The sequence below is a fragment of the Piliocolobus tephrosceles genome, chromosome 10 (assembly GCF_002776525.5).
Source record: "Piliocolobus tephrosceles isolate RC106 chromosome 10, ASM277652v3, whole genome shotgun sequence".
Lineage (NCBI taxonomy): Eukaryota > Metazoa > Chordata > Mammalia > Primates > Cercopithecidae > Piliocolobus > Piliocolobus tephrosceles.
The window spans coordinates 63,453,823-63,471,646 of record NC_045443.1 but is presented as its reverse complement, the minus strand read 5'-3'; the positions used below and the strand labels follow the sequence as shown (position 1 = coordinate 63,471,646).

The 17,824-nt window shown below is 41.2% G+C and overlaps 2 protein-coding genes across 5 annotated transcripts in view; one reads left to right on the top strand and one right to left on the bottom strand.

Moving 5' to 3' along the window:
- GRIP1 (glutamate receptor interacting protein 1) overlaps nucleotides 1-17,824 on the top strand; it is a 325,602-nt gene that overhangs the window by 287,890 nt on the left and 19,888 nt on the right. For 3 of the 4 annotated variants that reach the window (XM_031936348.1, XM_023225077.2, XM_031936349.1), the window contains 4 exons: nucleotides 4,048-4,204; nucleotides 6,631-6,742; nucleotides 6,855-6,899; nucleotides 12,730-12,963. In XM_031936348.1, coding sequence (XP_031792208.1) covers nucleotides 4,048-4,204; nucleotides 6,631-6,742; nucleotides 6,855-6,899; nucleotides 12,730-12,963 — 548 coding nt within the window. The remainder of the gene's footprint in view (nucleotides 1-4,047; nucleotides 4,205-6,630; nucleotides 6,743-6,854; nucleotides 6,900-12,729; nucleotides 12,964-17,824) is intronic. The other variant, XM_023225078.1, reaches the window with a different exon arrangement.
- Nucleotides 11,865-17,824, bottom strand: part of HELB (DNA helicase B) — a 72,370-nt gene continuing 66,410 nt past the window's right edge. Inside the window, exons 14-15 of the transcript XR_002734297.1 lie at nucleotides 16,603-16,710; nucleotides 11,865-12,900 (exon numbers count right to left, since the gene is read on the bottom strand). The gene's annotated coding sequence lies outside the window, so the exon portion shown is untranslated. The remainder of the gene's footprint in view (nucleotides 12,901-16,602; nucleotides 16,711-17,824) is intronic.

Here is a 17,824-nt window from a genome sequence, read left to right as displayed (position 1 = left end):
TTCCTTCTATGGGGAGGAATAAGTACACATGGTAAGAGGGTCCAGAATATTCCTGGAATACTTCTCCCTTCTTAGTAGTAGAACAGAGATCCACTGATAGAATCGAGGCCCTGTTTACCCTGACTGCACCTTTACCAGGCTCTCTTCTACTTGGCCAACACTGTCTGTTGTTGTTTTTGAGACAGAGTCTCACTGTGTTGCCCAGGCTGGAATGCAATGGTATGCCCTCGGCTCGCTGCAACCTCCGCCTCTTGAGTTCAAGAGATTCTCTTGCCTCAGCCTCCAGAGTAGCTGGGACAACAGGCATGCATCACAACACCCAGCTAATTTTTGTATTTTTAGTAGAGACGGGTTTTCACCATGTTGGCCAGACTGGTCTCGAACTCGTGGCCTCAGGTGGATCACTTGCTTCAGGTTCCCAAAATGCTGGGATTACAGGCATGAGCCACCATGCCCACCATGCACTGTCTTACCCAACAGTTCCAACTAGTAAATGCTGACCTGCTATCTAACTCTAAGCTTTTATGTCATTTTTCCTTTGGCACCCTTCATGATCCACCTTCCAATCCCCAAACTGGTCTCTGTCCTTCCATATTAGTGTATTAAGACTAAAAGTATGACACTTTCACATGCTACTAGAACTCACTTTCTATGCTTCTTTCTTCTCCTTCTCCTATACATATACCAAACAATGCAGTTTTTGAGGACAGGAATCAGGTTTATTTCCCTTTGCATTTTAGTTCCTGATATATAGTATCTGATACTTAAGAGACACCCAAATGTTTACTGCATTAATAATGCTGAGACTTACCTCTTTTCCTTGTCTCCCTACCTTAAAGATAAAGAAACCGAGATCTTGAGAGGTTGAAGGACTTAGTATATAGTAACAATGGGCATCTGTGTTCATTAAAACCTCCTTGTGTTCTAGGCACTTTCGTAAGGTGTGCATTCATTCTTCTTCATTCTCTTACCAACCTAGTAAAGTACCTATTGTTATCCCCATTTTACCCTCAGGTTAGTTGGCCAGGCTGTGAAGTGAGGAAGTGGCTGAGCTAGGATTTCAACCTTGATCTTTTCTTACTTTACTTTTATTAAGTTTTATTTATTTATTTATTTTTGAGACAGGGTCTTGCTATGTTGCTCAGACTGGTCTCGAACTCCTGGGCTCAAGAGATCCTCTTATCTCAGCCTCTCAAGTAGCTGGTATTACAGGTATTCATAACCATGCCCAGTTACTTTTCTATTTTTGAGATAGGGTCTCGCTTTGTCACCCAGGCTAGAGTGCAGTGGTGCAAACTCGGCTCACTGCGGCCTCAACGACCAGACTTAAGTGATCTTCTTGCCTCAGCACCCCAAGTAGCTGGCAAGTGCCACCATGCCTAGCTAATTTTGGAGGTTTGGGTTTTTGTTTGTTTTCTTTGTAGAGATAGCTGATTGCTCAGGCTGGTCTTGAACTCCTAAGCTCAAGCCATCTGCCTGTCTTGGCCTCCCAAAGTGCTAGATGTGAGCCACCGCACCTGGTCAACTTCTCTTACTTTAGTCTCTGGGTCAGCATAGCACAGACTACGGAAGAGCTGGGATCAGGTTTTCTGACTTTACATTTCACCCAAAGAGATTTGAATCTTATCCCCTTTTCTTTCTCTGCTTTGTTGTAATGCAATAATCATTTAATAGTGCTTATTAAGACAAGGCATCCTTATTAGAGATACACATGCCTTTCAAGGTTAGCAGTTTCCTACTGATGGTGGTGCACATCTGCTCAAGCCCATTCTTGCACTCTTGCCTAAGTCCCCAAGAACTACTTATTATACAAAGAACAGTTGGAAAGAAAATCAGTCTAATGTTGAAATTTCACCAGGGAACTCAATGGTCATTCAGGTTAATGCTTATCAGAAAAGGATACTCCAGGAAGACACCACTAATTAGCATTGGCTCTTTGAAAGGTTGAGGGTTGAAACCAGTTAAAGAAAGTAAGGTATAGGCTTCCCCAAACTCTTCGTATTATAAAAGCTGAGACTTCAGGTATTTGGGGTTGGTTTGGTTGGTTCAGAAGGAGAAAATGGTTAGTCCGTCAGAGGGAGCCAGGATGAAATTCACAGCTACTTAGTTCCCCTTCAAGAGAAGACACATCTGTGTCTCCTTAAGTCAACACTTTTGACAGAAAACTGCATTCATCATGCAAGACTTCTTTCCAGATGGCTAACCACGCTTCTGCAGTTATCTAGGAAAAAGAGAGAGAATGAGATATTGAACTGTAAATATTTCCTCTGCTCCAAGGTCTTCTAATCCTTGGTGTCCTAAAATAGAAGGTTCTTAGAGTATTTCCATCATGTGCTGGTAGGCATTGCCCTGGGTTCTTGAGATCAAATCCTTTTGGTCAGAGAGTATTATCCTTCAGATATCCTGCTGTCCTTGGGCTTTAAACTAGTAGCAAAAACGGCATTAGAGGTGGAGAGAAAGTGAACGGGGAAGAGGAAACCAGGATATCATGGAGACAGAATCATCTTACACGATCAGACCATTTAACTGTACCTGAAAATGTGGGTCCAGGTCTGTTTGCTGTATTAAATGATTTAAGCACAGTAAGAAACATATCATATTCCAAGCCAATAAATCCATGTAAATACACATGCACACACACAAGTCACAACCTGAGGTAGTGGATGAAGGATTATATGATGATTACAGCACAAGCTATGGAGTCAGACCTACAATCGAGCCCCACTTAAACCCCCAAAATAATTTTGAAGAACTATATACCCCATCACCTACTAAAAGTTGTTGTCTAAATGTTTTTCTCACAAAATGTAAATACTTGCAAAGACTGTAATTTCCAGTTTGTTGTAAAAATGCTTTAAAAATATTTCTATCAAAATCTTGGAACTACAGCTTCAGCTCAAATTTGTGGAAAGTGTCCATTATGTAACCGAATTGCCAAAGCCATTCCTCACTGTCTCACCCATCAGGCTAATCAGATATAACTCCCTGGTGGAAAAAAGTCAGCATTTTACAATTCAAATAAACAATAAACGCAGCAGGCTCCTTATCCCTGACATCCGTTGCCCTTCTGAATTCTCTGAGGCAGCATGAGAGATGGACGAGCAAAAGGGGTGAAATCCTTGCCGTGAGTTTGTGCCTGGTTGAAATAACGCCTTGTTCCCAACAGACCTCATCACAGGAACAAGGCTTTCCCAAATTATCCCTTGATTTGGCAGCTGGGAGTCTATATCCCAGGGCCCAAGCACTTTCAAATACTTGAAATGGGGCCAGCACAATGGCTCACGCCTGTAATCACAGCACTCTGGGAGGCCAAGGTGGGTGGATCACCTGAGGTCAGGAGTTCGAGACCATCCTGGCCAACATGGTAAAACCCTATCTCTACTAAAAATAAAAACGATTAACTGGGTGTGGTGGTGCACTTCTGTAATGCTAGCTACTTGGGAGGCTGAGACAGGAGAATTGTTTGAACCCAGGAGGAGGAGGTTGCAGTGAGGCGAGATCGCACCACTGTACTCCATCCTGGACGACAGAGCAAGACTCCATCTCAAAAAAAAAAAAAAAAAAAAAAAAAGATTTGAAATAGATGAGAAATATGTCTTCTGTTTGTAAAGTGGCAGGAGTACAGTTGTGAAAGAGGAAATGAGAAGGGAGAACTAACTGGCAGATCTCAGCTAAGCCAGTTTTGGGAAGAAATGCATCTAGAACTTGAGGATCTGAAAACCGATTCTCCTAAAATTGTGACTTGAACTCCCAAGAAAGTTTGCAAGTAGTCTTGGGTACTTGAAACCACTGTTCTAAGCCGTCCGTGTCCTCATCTGTAAAATGCAAATAATGAGTTTCTACCTCCAAAGATGGCTCTAAAGAAAAAAGATGGCTCAAAATGAAGTACTTGGTGAAGTCCTTGGTGCACAATAAGCACACACAATGTGTTCACTATTGTCATTGTCATTGCTGTTATTATTCAACTCCTCTACTGGTTAACAATGTAATTTCTCAATGTATTAAGTAATCCTTGGGCCCAATGCTAACACCTTGTTTATATTTTAGGCACTAGTTTTCAGGCCTCAGGATACAATTTCAACACCTATGACTGGAGGAGTCCGAAACAGAGAGGCAGCTTGTCCCCAGTCACTAAGCCTCGAAGCCAGACTTACCCAGATGTGGGGCTGAGTAATGAAGACTGGGACCGGTCCACAGTCAGTGGGTAAGGTTTTCAACCACTGCTGCCTCATCCAAGATGACTGCATAGTCATGTGGGCAAGATTTGTGATTTGTTTTTCTAAGACCACCAGAGTGGGCACAAAAGAACCAGCGAGTAGGCAAGGCTAAAAGCAAAACTGCAAATTTATTCTTTGGTCATCTAGCTTCAGGGACCGGAGCTGGGGGGGGGTGGGGGGGGGGTGGAGTTTCTAATACAGTCCGGACAAGAGTGGGGGCTGAGAAAGCCCGCCCCCGGCGCATCTGCTGGGAGCGACTTTTCTAGGAGTGGAAGGGCAATAGGCGGGGCACGGGCATGTCGGGGGAGGGGGGCCGCTCCGCAGGTGCCACCAGGTAAATCTTGGTCGCCTCGGATTGACATCACCTGGTGCATGCCTGATTAATCTGCACCTTCCCGGGCATCAGCTGCATTCTCGCACACATGGGAAGAGTTGGTGGTGAAGAACCCGGAAGTGCACCATCCTGCCTCCGTTCCTCCAAACAATTTGAACTTCTGTACTTCCAGTGGCACATATTGTTAGTATGGGCTTCTTAAAGCCACCATAATCATCCATGCTGGCCACATGGCAGGATTCTAAAAGCTGCCTGACCAGTAGCAGCCTGAGCACCACACAACAGGGTAAGAGCTGGGTTTCCCCTATGGAAAATAGTAGTAGCACCTGGGGAGAAGCTGCTTCTGTAAACTTTGCACTCCCTTCCTTATGACAGGTAGGTTCCTCTCCTTTATTTTATTTTATTATTTTTTTGAGACAGAGTCTCACTTTGCTGCCCAGGCTGCAGTGCAATGGCAAGATCTCGGCTCACTGCAACCTCTACCTCCCAGGTTCTAGTGATTCCCATGCCTCAGCCTCCTGAGTAACTGGGATTATAGGCGTGTGCCACCACATCTGCCTAATTTTTGTTTTTTAATTTTATCTTGTATTATTTTTATTTTTTATTTTATTTTATTTTTTGAGATGGAGTATCGCTTTATTGCTTAGGCTGGAGTGCAGTGGTGCCATCTTGGCTTACTGCAACCTCCACCTCCTGGGTTCAAGTGATTCTCCTGTCTCAGCCTCCCAAGTAGCTGGGATTACTGGCATGTGCCACCACGGCTGGCTAATTTTTGTATTTTTACTAGAGACAGGGTTTCATCATGTTGACCAGACTGGTCTCGAACTCCTGATCCTCATGATCTGCCTGCCTCAGCCTCCCAAAGTGCTGGGATTACAGGTGTGAGCCACCATTCCCAGCCTATTTTTTATTTTTGAGACAAGGTCTCACTCTGTCAGCCAGGCTGGAGTGCAGTGGCATGATCTCAGCTCACTGCAACCTCTACCTCCCAGGGTCAAGCAATTCTCCTGCCTTAGGCCCCCAGTTAGCTGGGACTACAGGCGCCTGCCACCATGCCAGCTAATTTTTGTGTTTTTAGTTATTTTTAGTAGAGACAGGGTTTCACCATGTTGGCCAGGCTGGTTTCCTGACCTCAAGTGATCTGCCAACCTAGGCCTCCCAAAGTGCTGGGATTACAGGCATGAGCCACTGCACTGCGCCCCTCTCCTTTCTTTTAAAAGTTAGTTTCACATTAAGTTACTTTTTTTTTTTTAAGATACCTCATGGATCCATCTTTTCAGCAAAGTATATTTTACCATTTTGTTCCTTACCAAAACATTTTAAGGAAATTTATAAAAATCGATAGCATTTGGTTTACTTATAGTGATCTTTAAACAAGTGGGAAAAACACATGTTTCTCTCTTAGAGAAAATTTTGATTTCTCTTTCCTTGTAGATATAGCAGCTGAAATACATTTCCAGCGTTCCATCCCATTCCAATAGGGTCATCATGTGGCTGCAGCCCATTTAGCAGCAGCCACAAATAGTCCGAAATCCGGTAGTAAGACCATGGACCATACTTTCCATCTTCACAACACTGCATTTCCTAAAGCGTTCCTCTGCTGCAGCTCATATACTTGGAGGGCACAGGTGAAAGAAAGCTTGATCCAAAATGACTGCCTTTCTTTATTTTGTGTGAGATGAAGGAGAGATATTCTGGATACAAAAAAAAAAAAAAAAAAAAAGCCGGGTGCGGTGGCTCATGCCTGTAATCCTAGCACTTTGGGAGGCCGAGACAAGCGGATCACGAGGTCAGGAGATCAAGACCATCCTGTCTAAAATGGTGAAACCCCGTCTCTACTAAAAATACAAAAAAAAAAAAAAAGCTGGGCGTGGTGGCAGGCAGCTGTAGTCCCAGCTACTCGGGAGACTGAGGCAGGAGAATGGTGGGAACCCAGGAACTGGAGCTTGCAGTGAGCCGAGATTGCGTCACTACACTCCAGTCTGGGCTATAGAGCAAGACTCTGTCTCAAAAAAAAAAAAAAAAAAAAAAAAAAAAGTCTGGCAAGTTCCTAACCCAGCCTGTGTTTCTTGACAACAGTTTTGCAGTGGCTGCCGATAGTGCAGAGACAGAACAAGAGGAGAACTTCTGGTCTCAAGCGCTGGAGGATTTGGAAACCTGCGGACAGTCAGGAATTCTGAGAGAACTGGAGGTAGCCTCAGTCCTGCTACTTACTTTTATTGTTTCTACATTCATTTTTTTTGGTCCTTTTAAGTTTGCATTTCTCACACCAGTTCATTTAAAAGCTTTAACCCTTTCCACAGGAGAAAGCTGACAGGCGTGTGTCTTTGAGAAACATGACTCTCTTGGTAGCTACCCTTTATGTTTATATTTTTGCTTGTGAAGCTGCCTTCCTTCCCTACCCCCTTGCCTTCTGGACAGCAATTTGATTTTATACAATGCAGTCAAAAGTATTTATTTCCCCATCTCCACCCCTCAAGCTTACTGACTTGTGGCTTCTGCCATTGCTCCCTGCTAACCCTGACTGTATCTGTTTCCCACCAAATCGCTAAAAAGCGAGCTAAGTCTCCCAGCAGTGGCGCATCCCATTCTCTTAGTTGCTTTAGAAAGGTTTCTTTGGCATGTTTTCATTTGTACCTGGTAGAGAAATTAATTTGATCGCTAAGAGGAACATAAGAGGAAATTTTATTTTATTTTGTTTTGTCCTTAAAGTAGATGACAATGCAGCTGGTGAAAAAGGCCAGTCTATTTGATAAGCAGCAAAAATATTACATGGTACGTTGCTGTTAATTGCAAATCCTGATTCCATCTGTATTAACTTAGTGTGAATTCAAGGAAGAATGAGATGGAATGTAATAGCTGAACTCCTGGTGAGTTCTTTAATCAAAGCCATGAATTTGCTGATGGTATTCACACTTTAGTCTGGGAAGTCCTGGACTGTTTCCTTTTATGTTCTTTTAAATTTTCTGAGCTGTAAAAAATAAAGTGGCAAAAGTCTCATTTTTATTTTGATGTCTTATGAGGTCCCCAAGTCACCATAAGGAATGTGAATGGCATAATGGGGTGAAACTCTTGCAAATCTAAAATGATTACTCATCTTTATATTATTTTGCTTCTCAATTGCATGTGTGGATATTTTATGTGATTCCAATGTTTGTGAATCTGCAAAGAAAATTATAAAGAAAAATATTGGTTTGAACTTGTAAACATCATAGTATTACCTGGCATGAACTGCAGCTTCAGAGCACAGTTAAAGGTTCTGGACATGGATAATCCTGTAAAATCTAAATGAAGTAAGATGTTAGCAGTGATTCCTTTTTATACAACTTTCAAAAAGAACAGAATGCTTAAGTCTCAGCTGGCTTATTTAAACCTGTACCACCTTCTGCATGTAGAATGATGAAGAAAAGTAACCCAAACTGAATAATGAGCACAATTCACAATTCTTGAACATAGCCCTGCTTTTGAAAGCACGTTTTGGCTCATCCTGCATTTTCCTTGTGCATTTTGATACTTCCCTTTTGAAGAAAAAAATTGTTTTTCTAACAGCTTGTTTTACATTAGGCAAAAATAAAATGATGTAAAAAGTAATACAATGAGGTTCTGTTTTCACCCAGAAATTGAGTTATCTGATGAAAACAACAACCATCAGCAAGAGTAGACTTTATGTTGCCACAGCCTATGACTTTGCTGTAACATAGCTCCAGACAGGTATGGCCCTTGACATTATTAATGCAGAAAGCAAATGAGTTGGATTTATAAGCCAAAGGGAAATTAAATCCTCAACTAGGATGAATGATTGGCAAATTCATAAATTAGTTATATTTAGACTATTATCACAAAGAATATTTATTTATTGGTTTAAATGAACCCCATTCCCTTGATTGGAAATGCTATTATACAAAAAATATTAGAGCTAGATTCTTGCATATTAAATTTACATCCAACATTAAAAGTTAAAGCACACTATACTACTAATAAATGTAGAAGGTTAGCTAAGATGAAAGATGATTACAATTGAAATGGAAATGAAAATTAATTTAATCATTTTCCCTATAGCTAGCAATAATTTAGGTTCAACTTTAGCACTGAAAAATGTATAGCTTTAACAAAGGAGAGAAATTTGAATGAGTCTTTGGACAAGTTTTTAACCTCTCTTATCAGATATTTCTTCTATAAAAGATGGAAATTATAATGAGCTAATAATTATGTGGCACTTAACAAGTATTCAACAAAGTATTCAGTAAAAATTAACTATTAGTATTTTTGCCCTTTCTTGATTAATGAACACTGCTTTAACCATTTTTTGTTTAGCATAATATAGGAAGAAGATTTAACTAAAAGTCAGATAGAGAACTCTAGGTTGCCTTAGGGATAATATGCAATTATGAGTTACGGCAAATGAAAACAGGTAATACATACTCTTGAGACCAAAGCAAATCCTAGGTAATTAAAAATAATTTTTTTTTAGCTTTTTATTTTAGTTTTTATATTTGTTTTACCTTTTATGTTCCTTCTTAGATGCTACGTAAAGTTCATTTTAAACAAAGTAATCAAATTTTGATTACTGTACAGACTCACATACTTACTTGGAAATGCGAACCAAAGAATTAGTGATAGTATCTTATTTCTTCCATCAGAACCTTTTCTAAATCAATTTGTAATTTCTTCTATGGCAGCTAAGACTCATCAAAGCAAAACTGTGGTCTCCCAGATGTAGTGATTAAGTGTTTCACTTCCAACACATGTCCTGTCATTCTCATGAAAAATGAGTATTTAAAAACAGATGTTAACAAAGCAAACAACTAGTCTAAGTAGGTAAAAATAATAAATGGAGGGTCAGCATGGCAAGAAAATAACCACTGAGCACTATCAGATACACTAGATTAAACATAGAAATGGGGCGGGCACGGTGCCTCAGGCTGGTAATCCCAGCACTTTGGGAGGCTGAGGCAGGCGGATCACCTGAGGTCAGAAGTTTGAGACCAGCCTGGCCAATGTGGAGAAACCTCATATCCACTAAAAATACAAAAATTAGCCAGGCTTAGTGACAGGTACATGTGATCCCAGCTACTTGGGAGGCTGAGGCAAGAGAATTGCTTGAACCCAGGAGGCAGAGGTTGCAGTGAGCTGAGATCGCACCACTGAACTTCAGCCTGGCGACAGAGTGAGACTCCATTTAAAAATAAATAAATAAATAAATAAATAAATAAATAAATAAATAAATAAATAAATAAATAATAAAATAAAATATACATGAGTAAGTGCCATAAAATAAAGAATATCCCATGACACCAATGAAGCCAGTAAAGAAAGATTGAAATTTAAGTTTCAATCAACTTAAAAAGGGTATTTATCTGAAATAAACTTATATAAATAACCCACACTTGTTTTTAAATGCTAGGCATCTTTCTACTTACTAAAAAGTAAGTTTTATATGGTTCAACCTAACATTTCACCGAGAAGCGCCGAACAGTCAAGAACGAGAGTTCTGGAGTCAGAATGCTAGAGCTCCATGCCTGGGCTCTTGGGCAAGTTGCTTGATTTGTCCATGCATCTCTTTCCTTTACTAAAATGAGGATGTATGGTAATTTTAATATCTATTGTGTAGGGTTACTTATGTATTACATGATATTCTACATAAAATCTGTATGGGACTTAGCACATGTTAATGTTCAGTGATCAGCAAGTCTTTTTTTTTTTTTTTTTTTAGAAGTCTTTTTTTTTTTTAATATTTTTTTATTTTTTTTATTTATTTTTTATTTTTTATTATACTTTAAGTTCTAGGGTACATGTGTATAACGTGCAGGTTTGTTACATATGTATACTTGTGCCATGTTGGTGTGCTGCACCCATCAACTCGTCAGCACCCATCAATTCATCATTTATATCAGGTATAACTCCCCAGTGCAATCCCTCCCCCCTCCCCTCTCCCCATGATAGGCCCCAGTGTGTGATGTTCCCCTTCCCGAGCCCAAGTGATCTCATTGTTCAGTTCCCACCTATGAGTGAGAACATGCGGTGTTTGGTTTTCTCTTCTTGTGATAGTTTGCTAAGAATGATGGTTTCCAGCTGCATCCATGTCCCTACAAAGGACGCAAACTCATCCTTTTTTATGGCTGCATAGTATTCCATGGTGTATATGTGCCACATTTTCTTAATCCAGTCTGAGAGATGTGGTGAAATAGGAACACTTTTACACTGTTGGTGGGATTGTAAACTAGTTCAACCATTATGGAAAACAGTATGGCGATTCCTCAAGGATCTAGAACTAGATGTACCATATGACCCAGCCATCCCACTACTGGGTATATACCCAAAGGATTATAAATTATTCTACTGCAAGTCCTTTACAGTTATAATTTTCTTTTTCAAAATTATCAGTGTGATAACTGATCTAGCCAAGAAATGAGTGGTCTACTTGTTTCATTTCTTTTTCAACAAAGTTGTTAGATATATGTACATGTGTGCCAACACTTGGCTGTTGTTCAAAGATCTTGTTAATAGTGTGTGTATAGCTGAACACCAGGTGAATTTGAGAATCATGAAATCTTAGAGACATGACAGATGAAAACTCTACTCACTTTGCAGTATTCCCTTATGATCAATAGTTTTATAAAGTGCCCTTGGCTCATTTACTACCAATGTGAGCTTGGGTGAGTCAGCCTCTTTGTGCCTCAGTTGCATACCTATAAGTTGAGAGGAATGGCCAGGTGTGGTGACTCGCACCTGTAATCCCAGCACTTTGGGAGGCTAAGTCGTGTAGGTCACTTGAGATCAGAAGTTCCAGACCAGCCTGGCCAACATGGTGAAATCCATCTCTACTAAAAATACAAAAATTAGCCGAGCATGGTGGTCCTTGCCTGTATTCCCAGCTACTTGGGAGTCTGTGGCACAGAATTGCTTGAACAAAGAAGGCAGAGGCTACAGTGAGCCAGGATCACGTCACTGCACCCCAGCCTGGGTGACAGAGTGAGAGTCTGTCTCAAAAAAATAAATAAATAAATAGAGAGGAGTAACAGTACCTACCCCATAGAATTGTTGTGAGGCTTAAATGAGTGACTACATTCAAAAGACTCAACAAGTTAAGCCTCTGTTACTTTTAGCATCAGTATTAATATAAACAACTAAATCACATGGCAAATGGAACATGTTTTCAGTCCCCATGATTTCAGGCAGATTTATCAATGCTAGTTCACCTTTATACCATTACACCCAGGAGTACAGAGCTGGCTACGGGCATGTTTTCAGAATTTTAGCATTCTCCAACCATGAGAAATGAATATCTACTACTTGATACTGGTTTCAAATCCTTTTTTTTTTTTTTTTTTTTTTTTTTTTTCCCAGTTCTGAGCCTTGTTCATCTTTGGTATCTAATCTTGTCATTGCTTGTGAGGTATTCAGGGAAAAACATATTTGAAACCAAACAAACTTCCCAATTCACTGGTAACATCCAATTCAAGTCCTACTGCTTGTAAGCAAAAAGTTGAATATAAGAACATAATAAATGATAATAAATGAAAAGATTCTCTGGGGATCTTATACAAAGGGTATTTCTAAGAAACATTTAATCTGTACCAAATAATATGGAGACTTAGCTGGTCTACAAACTTTGGGGACAGGCCACTTGGCCACAGAAAAGACAATATACAGTGCTAGACAGACGCTTGGGAAGAACCCCTTGCCTTTATGTCAGTCATCCCATTCCAACCCATTGTTAGCTGCCGTTGGAGATAAAGGCAGCATTGCAAGTACAGGCAGCCTGGTGTCCATTGAGAAGTTCTTGGTTCATTTCTATAAGATATATTCAAGGTGGCCTCATGAATCCCATCTGTTAGAACCCACTCAGTGGAAAGTTAATGCTTAAAATGTAGTTTACGGTAAGCAAATGTTAGAGCTTTTCAGTTTGCCTCAAAACTGCCAGGGGTGGTATTTGATTAAATAAACTCAACGGCTTAAGTACTTAAATTGGATTTGAGATGTGCATTATAAATGTCACTTGCAAAGCATTTTCCAGACTTTCATAGTTCAATTAGTACATCCATTCTCCAGCCTTTGGTTTTGCCCTGAAGAAACTGTATTTTTACCTCGCAGAAGGATAAATGTGCTTACTGTTGAGCACCAAACCCTTTCCTTAGTCCATGGCTTAACTGTTTCTAAAAATTGTCAATGCCACAGGCAACAATCATGTCGGGGAGCACGATGAGTTTGAATCATGAGGCTCCAACACCTCGCAGTCAGCTGGGGCGACAGGCCAGCTTCCAGGAGCGCAGCAGCTCGCGGCCGCACTACAGCCAAACAACTCGGAGCAACACCCTGCCTTCAGATGTGGGGAGGAAGTCAGTAACCCTGAGAAAAATGAAACAAGAAATAAAGGAGATCATGTCTCCAACTCCTGTGGAGCTGCACAAGGTCAGTAAGCTTTCTCTTCTTTCCCTAGGGTCAAATTTGGCAGCCATTCTGCATAGCATGTATGCCCGGATGTAAGCATGGCAATGGTATCCTCCTGTCGGCTCAGCCAAGCAAAGAAGCTTAAAGACAGATATTCAGAGACTTTGTTCTCAAAATACAATCCCTGGGAGGTTATCCTGAAAAGCAGGGAAAATTGGCTTTCAAGAAATGTATTTATCAAGTGTATTTATGATGTCTGGGTGTGGTGGCACACACCTATAATCTCAGCACTTTGGGAGGCCAAGGCAGGTGGATCACTTGAGGTCAGGAGTTCAACACCAGCCTGGCCAACATGGTGAAACCCCGTCTCTACTAAAAATACAAAAATTAGCCAGGCGTGATGGCAGGCACCTGTAATCCCAGCTATTTGGAAGGCTGAGGCAGGATAACCACTTGAACCCGGGAGGCAGAGGTTGCAGGGAGCCAAGATTGTGCCACTGCACTGCAGCCTCGGTGACAGAGCAACACTCTGTCCCCCCCCCCCCCCCCCACCAAAAAAAAAATTATTTATGGCCAGAATCTTCTTACAAAAATTTGAGGCTCCAATGTCACACAGAGCTTGCATAATTAGTCTATTGTTCCAGTCTCACTGGAAGGGGAGAGGATTTTCTAAATGTCATACACTCATAGCTTCACAGAAAAGGGGGTTCAGGTTCAATGTAAGGAGGTTTAATCTTTCATTACAGACTTACAGTAGATGGTTATATTGTTCGGGAGACATGGAGTTCTCTCCAAGATGCGTTAGATGGTCTTGGGCCAGAATAAGGCAAGCCCTAGTTATGTTCTGTCTCTGACTGTGATAGTTGCCTCACTTTGCTACATGGAAGAAAACCCACTCTTGCACACAAAGTTGAATTCAAGATTTGCTGGCAAGGTTAACCAAGGCATATGTAGGTAACAGTGTTTGTGGAACCCTGGGCCAAGGAGAGCAGTGGAGGTCTAGTTGTCTTTTCTAGAGTGAGTGCTTTATTTTTTGTTAATATATAAGGATGTATAAAATGGTAACAATCTCATGCCATCTTTCTTGAGAACCAAGACATTTTTTGTGGTTAATAATCTATTAGCTGGATATTCGTTATCTTATCCAGAAGAGCAAATAAATGTCAGATTCAGAGGAGGCAATAGGCTAGCTACTCGCTTTTTTCCTCTAAAGACCTCAATTTCCCTAGCCACCTTATTAAACCTAGCTATTTGTTTTGCAACTGACAAGGATATTGTGAGAGAAAGGATAGTATGGGAAGTTGGGTTCTGAACTTTGTGTTCCAATCCTGGGTTCATTCTTTCACCACTCACTCCTCCATTCATTTAATGCCCATCACGTGCATTCATTCACTCAAAGAATGTATTACAAATCCCCAGGGAGTACAGAGTCTAGTGAGGAGACTGCCTGGGAAACAGAGGGAAGATAATGGCATCAGTCCAATGACAGAGGCAAGCCTGGGCAGCCTTGAGGGTAGGCCCTAACCCACTATCAATGGACAGAAAAGACTTCCCAGAAGTAGGTGTTGACTATGCAGAGGAAGGTAAAGGATGGGTGGACATTCCAAGCACAGAGAAAAGCAGGTGCAAAGGGGTGTCAAAGATTGTGATGCATTGAGAGAGGGGATGCAAATATTCTAACATGACCAGAGCCTAGAGTTGGAAGCTTGTGTGTTAGGAGGAATTACAGACTAAAAGAAAAAACAAAGACATTTCTGACATGTTAGGATGATGACCCAGGTTTAGGCCCCAGCCACAAGTTAGCTTGTTTATCCAGTTACCCTAAATTGATGTGTCTGATTGGTAAGTCACATATCCTAATATACTAATTGACATATGTCATTAGGCTGTAAGAAGTCCAATGGTGATTAAATTGCAGAAGCCACATATTCAGTCCTAAGTCTGCTGTACCAAGAAGAGGGCTGGTACCTGCAGGTTCCCTCAGGTACCTGTGAACACTGCCTTCCCCTCTTCTGTACAGTTCTGTTCCCCAGGGAAACAGGAGCCTGCTTGATAACCCACCTTCCTTCACCCCAAAGAGAATCCATATCAACACGTACTGTAAGTGCCTAGCAAGTGCTATATACTTCACATTTTCAGTCCTCACTTATACAGGATAGACAAATAGCAAGTATAAAATAGAGTCATTTTTTTCCTTTGGAGTGAAAAATTCACCTCCAAGGAAGAAGATTATTGATAGCCCAGGAATACAAAAGACCTGTTTTCTCATCCCTCCTTCACTAAAAGCATTTAGCAAAGATAATGACAATGAATGGGATGTGCAAGTGTTGTTATAGCCGAGGTTTAAAATGGCTCTGCTAAAAAATATATAAAAAATAAAAAAAAAGAGTATCATCCACTTACTGGCATAATGAGTGGCTGTGGATGGACTGGTTGGAACATTTGTGTGGCAGTGTGTGAACTGTGAGACCCTGAGATCACAGACACGCATGAGCCAAATTGACCTTATAAGTAGGATGCTTCTTTTTTCCTTCACTTCTGTCATTTTCTCTAAATGGTGACAATATGTACATATCCCATGAAGCTTCACTTTTTTTCTGAATTGATCCCCAAGAAAATAAGACTCTAAAAAATAAGTGGTGTCCTAGACACTGCAAGCCCCCTAAAATGACCTAGTTAAGTGAAGATGTGGCTGAGATGCCTGTGGCCAGATACTATGGAATTATTGAAGTGATTTATGCTCACATCTTGGGTTCCTATTCTTTTTTAAGGACTTCACTTACTCTGATAGGCCATCCAGGATGTTTGTTAGTAGGCACACCCTCCAATTTTGAAGGGCTGGAGTGGAGATATGGTCATTACAAAAGCTACTTAGAGCAAAGAGTGGTAATTGCATGCGTGTTGAATGTGGATGTCTTTTGAACACCGAAAGACTACCTGATGTCATGAAAAGGCACAGTGACTTGTTAAAGGAATGGAGCTCTCTTCCCCTGGGGTACTGCTAGCCTGTATTAAACCTTTGTGAACATTAGGAAAAGGTACTCTTTTGCGGTGGTGGCATGGAGAAGGGAGCTAGGGAATGAGAAGAACAGCTTCCTCAAATTGAAGATAACCCAAGCCACAGTGCACAGCTGGTTTTCAGTGCCCTGAGCCTCCTTGGTACTCTTTTCCAAATGGACCTACTGGAGGAATTCCCAAGGGGCTGAAAAGACCAGCGTGGAGAAGCTGGGAGAGATGAATAGCACACCGGGCTAAACATGCTTGGCGTTATTTTCCTGGTGCTGTCTTTCTAGTGGCTCTTTCTCACATGGTTAGGCTGTATGCAGGAGAACAAGTGGTGGGCCTGTTCATATCTAGACTAGCACCTGTGAAACCTTATTATTTTCACTATAAGTTGGATCAAGATAATATGAATGAATGGAAAAGGATCTGTGCCATTGCTGGGAGGAAAAATAGCTAAAAACACTCCAGCTCCTGCAGGTGGGTTACTAACATCATCTCCATACGGAAAGAATAATGCATTGGCTCACCTTCCAGCTTCTGAGGTCTCAACCTACTCTCCAGAATTTGCTCCTCATTTTCTACCCTTTCCTTCCTGCCACTTCTCTTCCTCCAGACCTTTGGAAGATCCAGGTCGAAATCTAAATGGTTTTCACTCACTTTTCATCATCTGCTGCATCTGAGGCTTCCACTGGGGTCTTGGCAAGCCTTCCTTCAAGTTGTCCATATTCATTCCTGAAGCCGAAAAGCCAGTTATCATGCCTGACGCTGGAGAACAAAGAAACATAGTCTTACGTCCTCTTTGTAGACATGGGAGGGAAGTGGAGCTGGAGTAATTTGGAACTCAGCGTGGGAATAGAGAAAACAATAAATGGGTCACAGGGAAGTGATCTTCATGTCCTTTTAGGCCACTGTTTCTCCAACTTTCTCAGCTGGGATACACAGTCTGAAATATATTGTACCTCACAATTCACTGCACATGTATACCCACACTCATATATGTGAATGAATCTAAAAATTGCACAGTATACACTGACATTTTTCTGTTTTTTCTTGTTTCTTTTCAAATGCTAATCTCACTAAGCTGACTTCAAGACTTATTAGTAGGTCTCAACCAATAGTCTGAGGATTAAAGCCTTAGACAGTAGTTTGGAGTGTGAACCCCTGATGACCTTTTCCATGGGATGCTTGTTAAAATAAGGGTTCCTAAGCCCAGCACAGACTTAATGCGTCAGCATTTTCAGGGAGTGTGGGCCAAGAATCTACATTTTAGCAACCTTTTCAGTGGATTCTTTTGCAGAATAGAAATTGAGAATCACTCCCTTAGATTTTGCTAACTGGAGGTGATAACTGTTTCAGTGAAATCATAGGCAACAGCTGGGTGGCAGGGTACAAAGGAAATGAGGCTGCATCTAAGGCCCTGGAGCTTCTGCATTTTATCTTTCAAATGAATTCTGGTTTGTACTGCAGCTTACCACAGATTCTCTCTCTTCGCAGATAAGGGGCCTGTGATCTCAGCTACTGTTCATTGATAACCCTTCTTTCCCTTCTGAAGCTTAAATATTCTTTGGTGTCTACTTAATCTGTTTCTGAAATGAGTTCTAGCCTCACTTCTTTGCACACCTTAAGGCAGAACGATTTTTTGTAGATGGAAAGTTCTCCACGTGCAGAGCATTTGGACTTTTATAAAATTCATATTGAGGCTGGGCACAGTGGCTCACACTTATAATCCCCATACTTTGGAAGGTCAATGCAAGAGGATTGGGCCTGGGCAGCGTAGCAAGACCCTATGTCTACAGAAAATGAAAAAATTAGCCGGGGATGGTGGTTTGCACCTGTAGTCTAAACTACTCGAGAGGCTGAGGCAAGAGGATCACTTGAG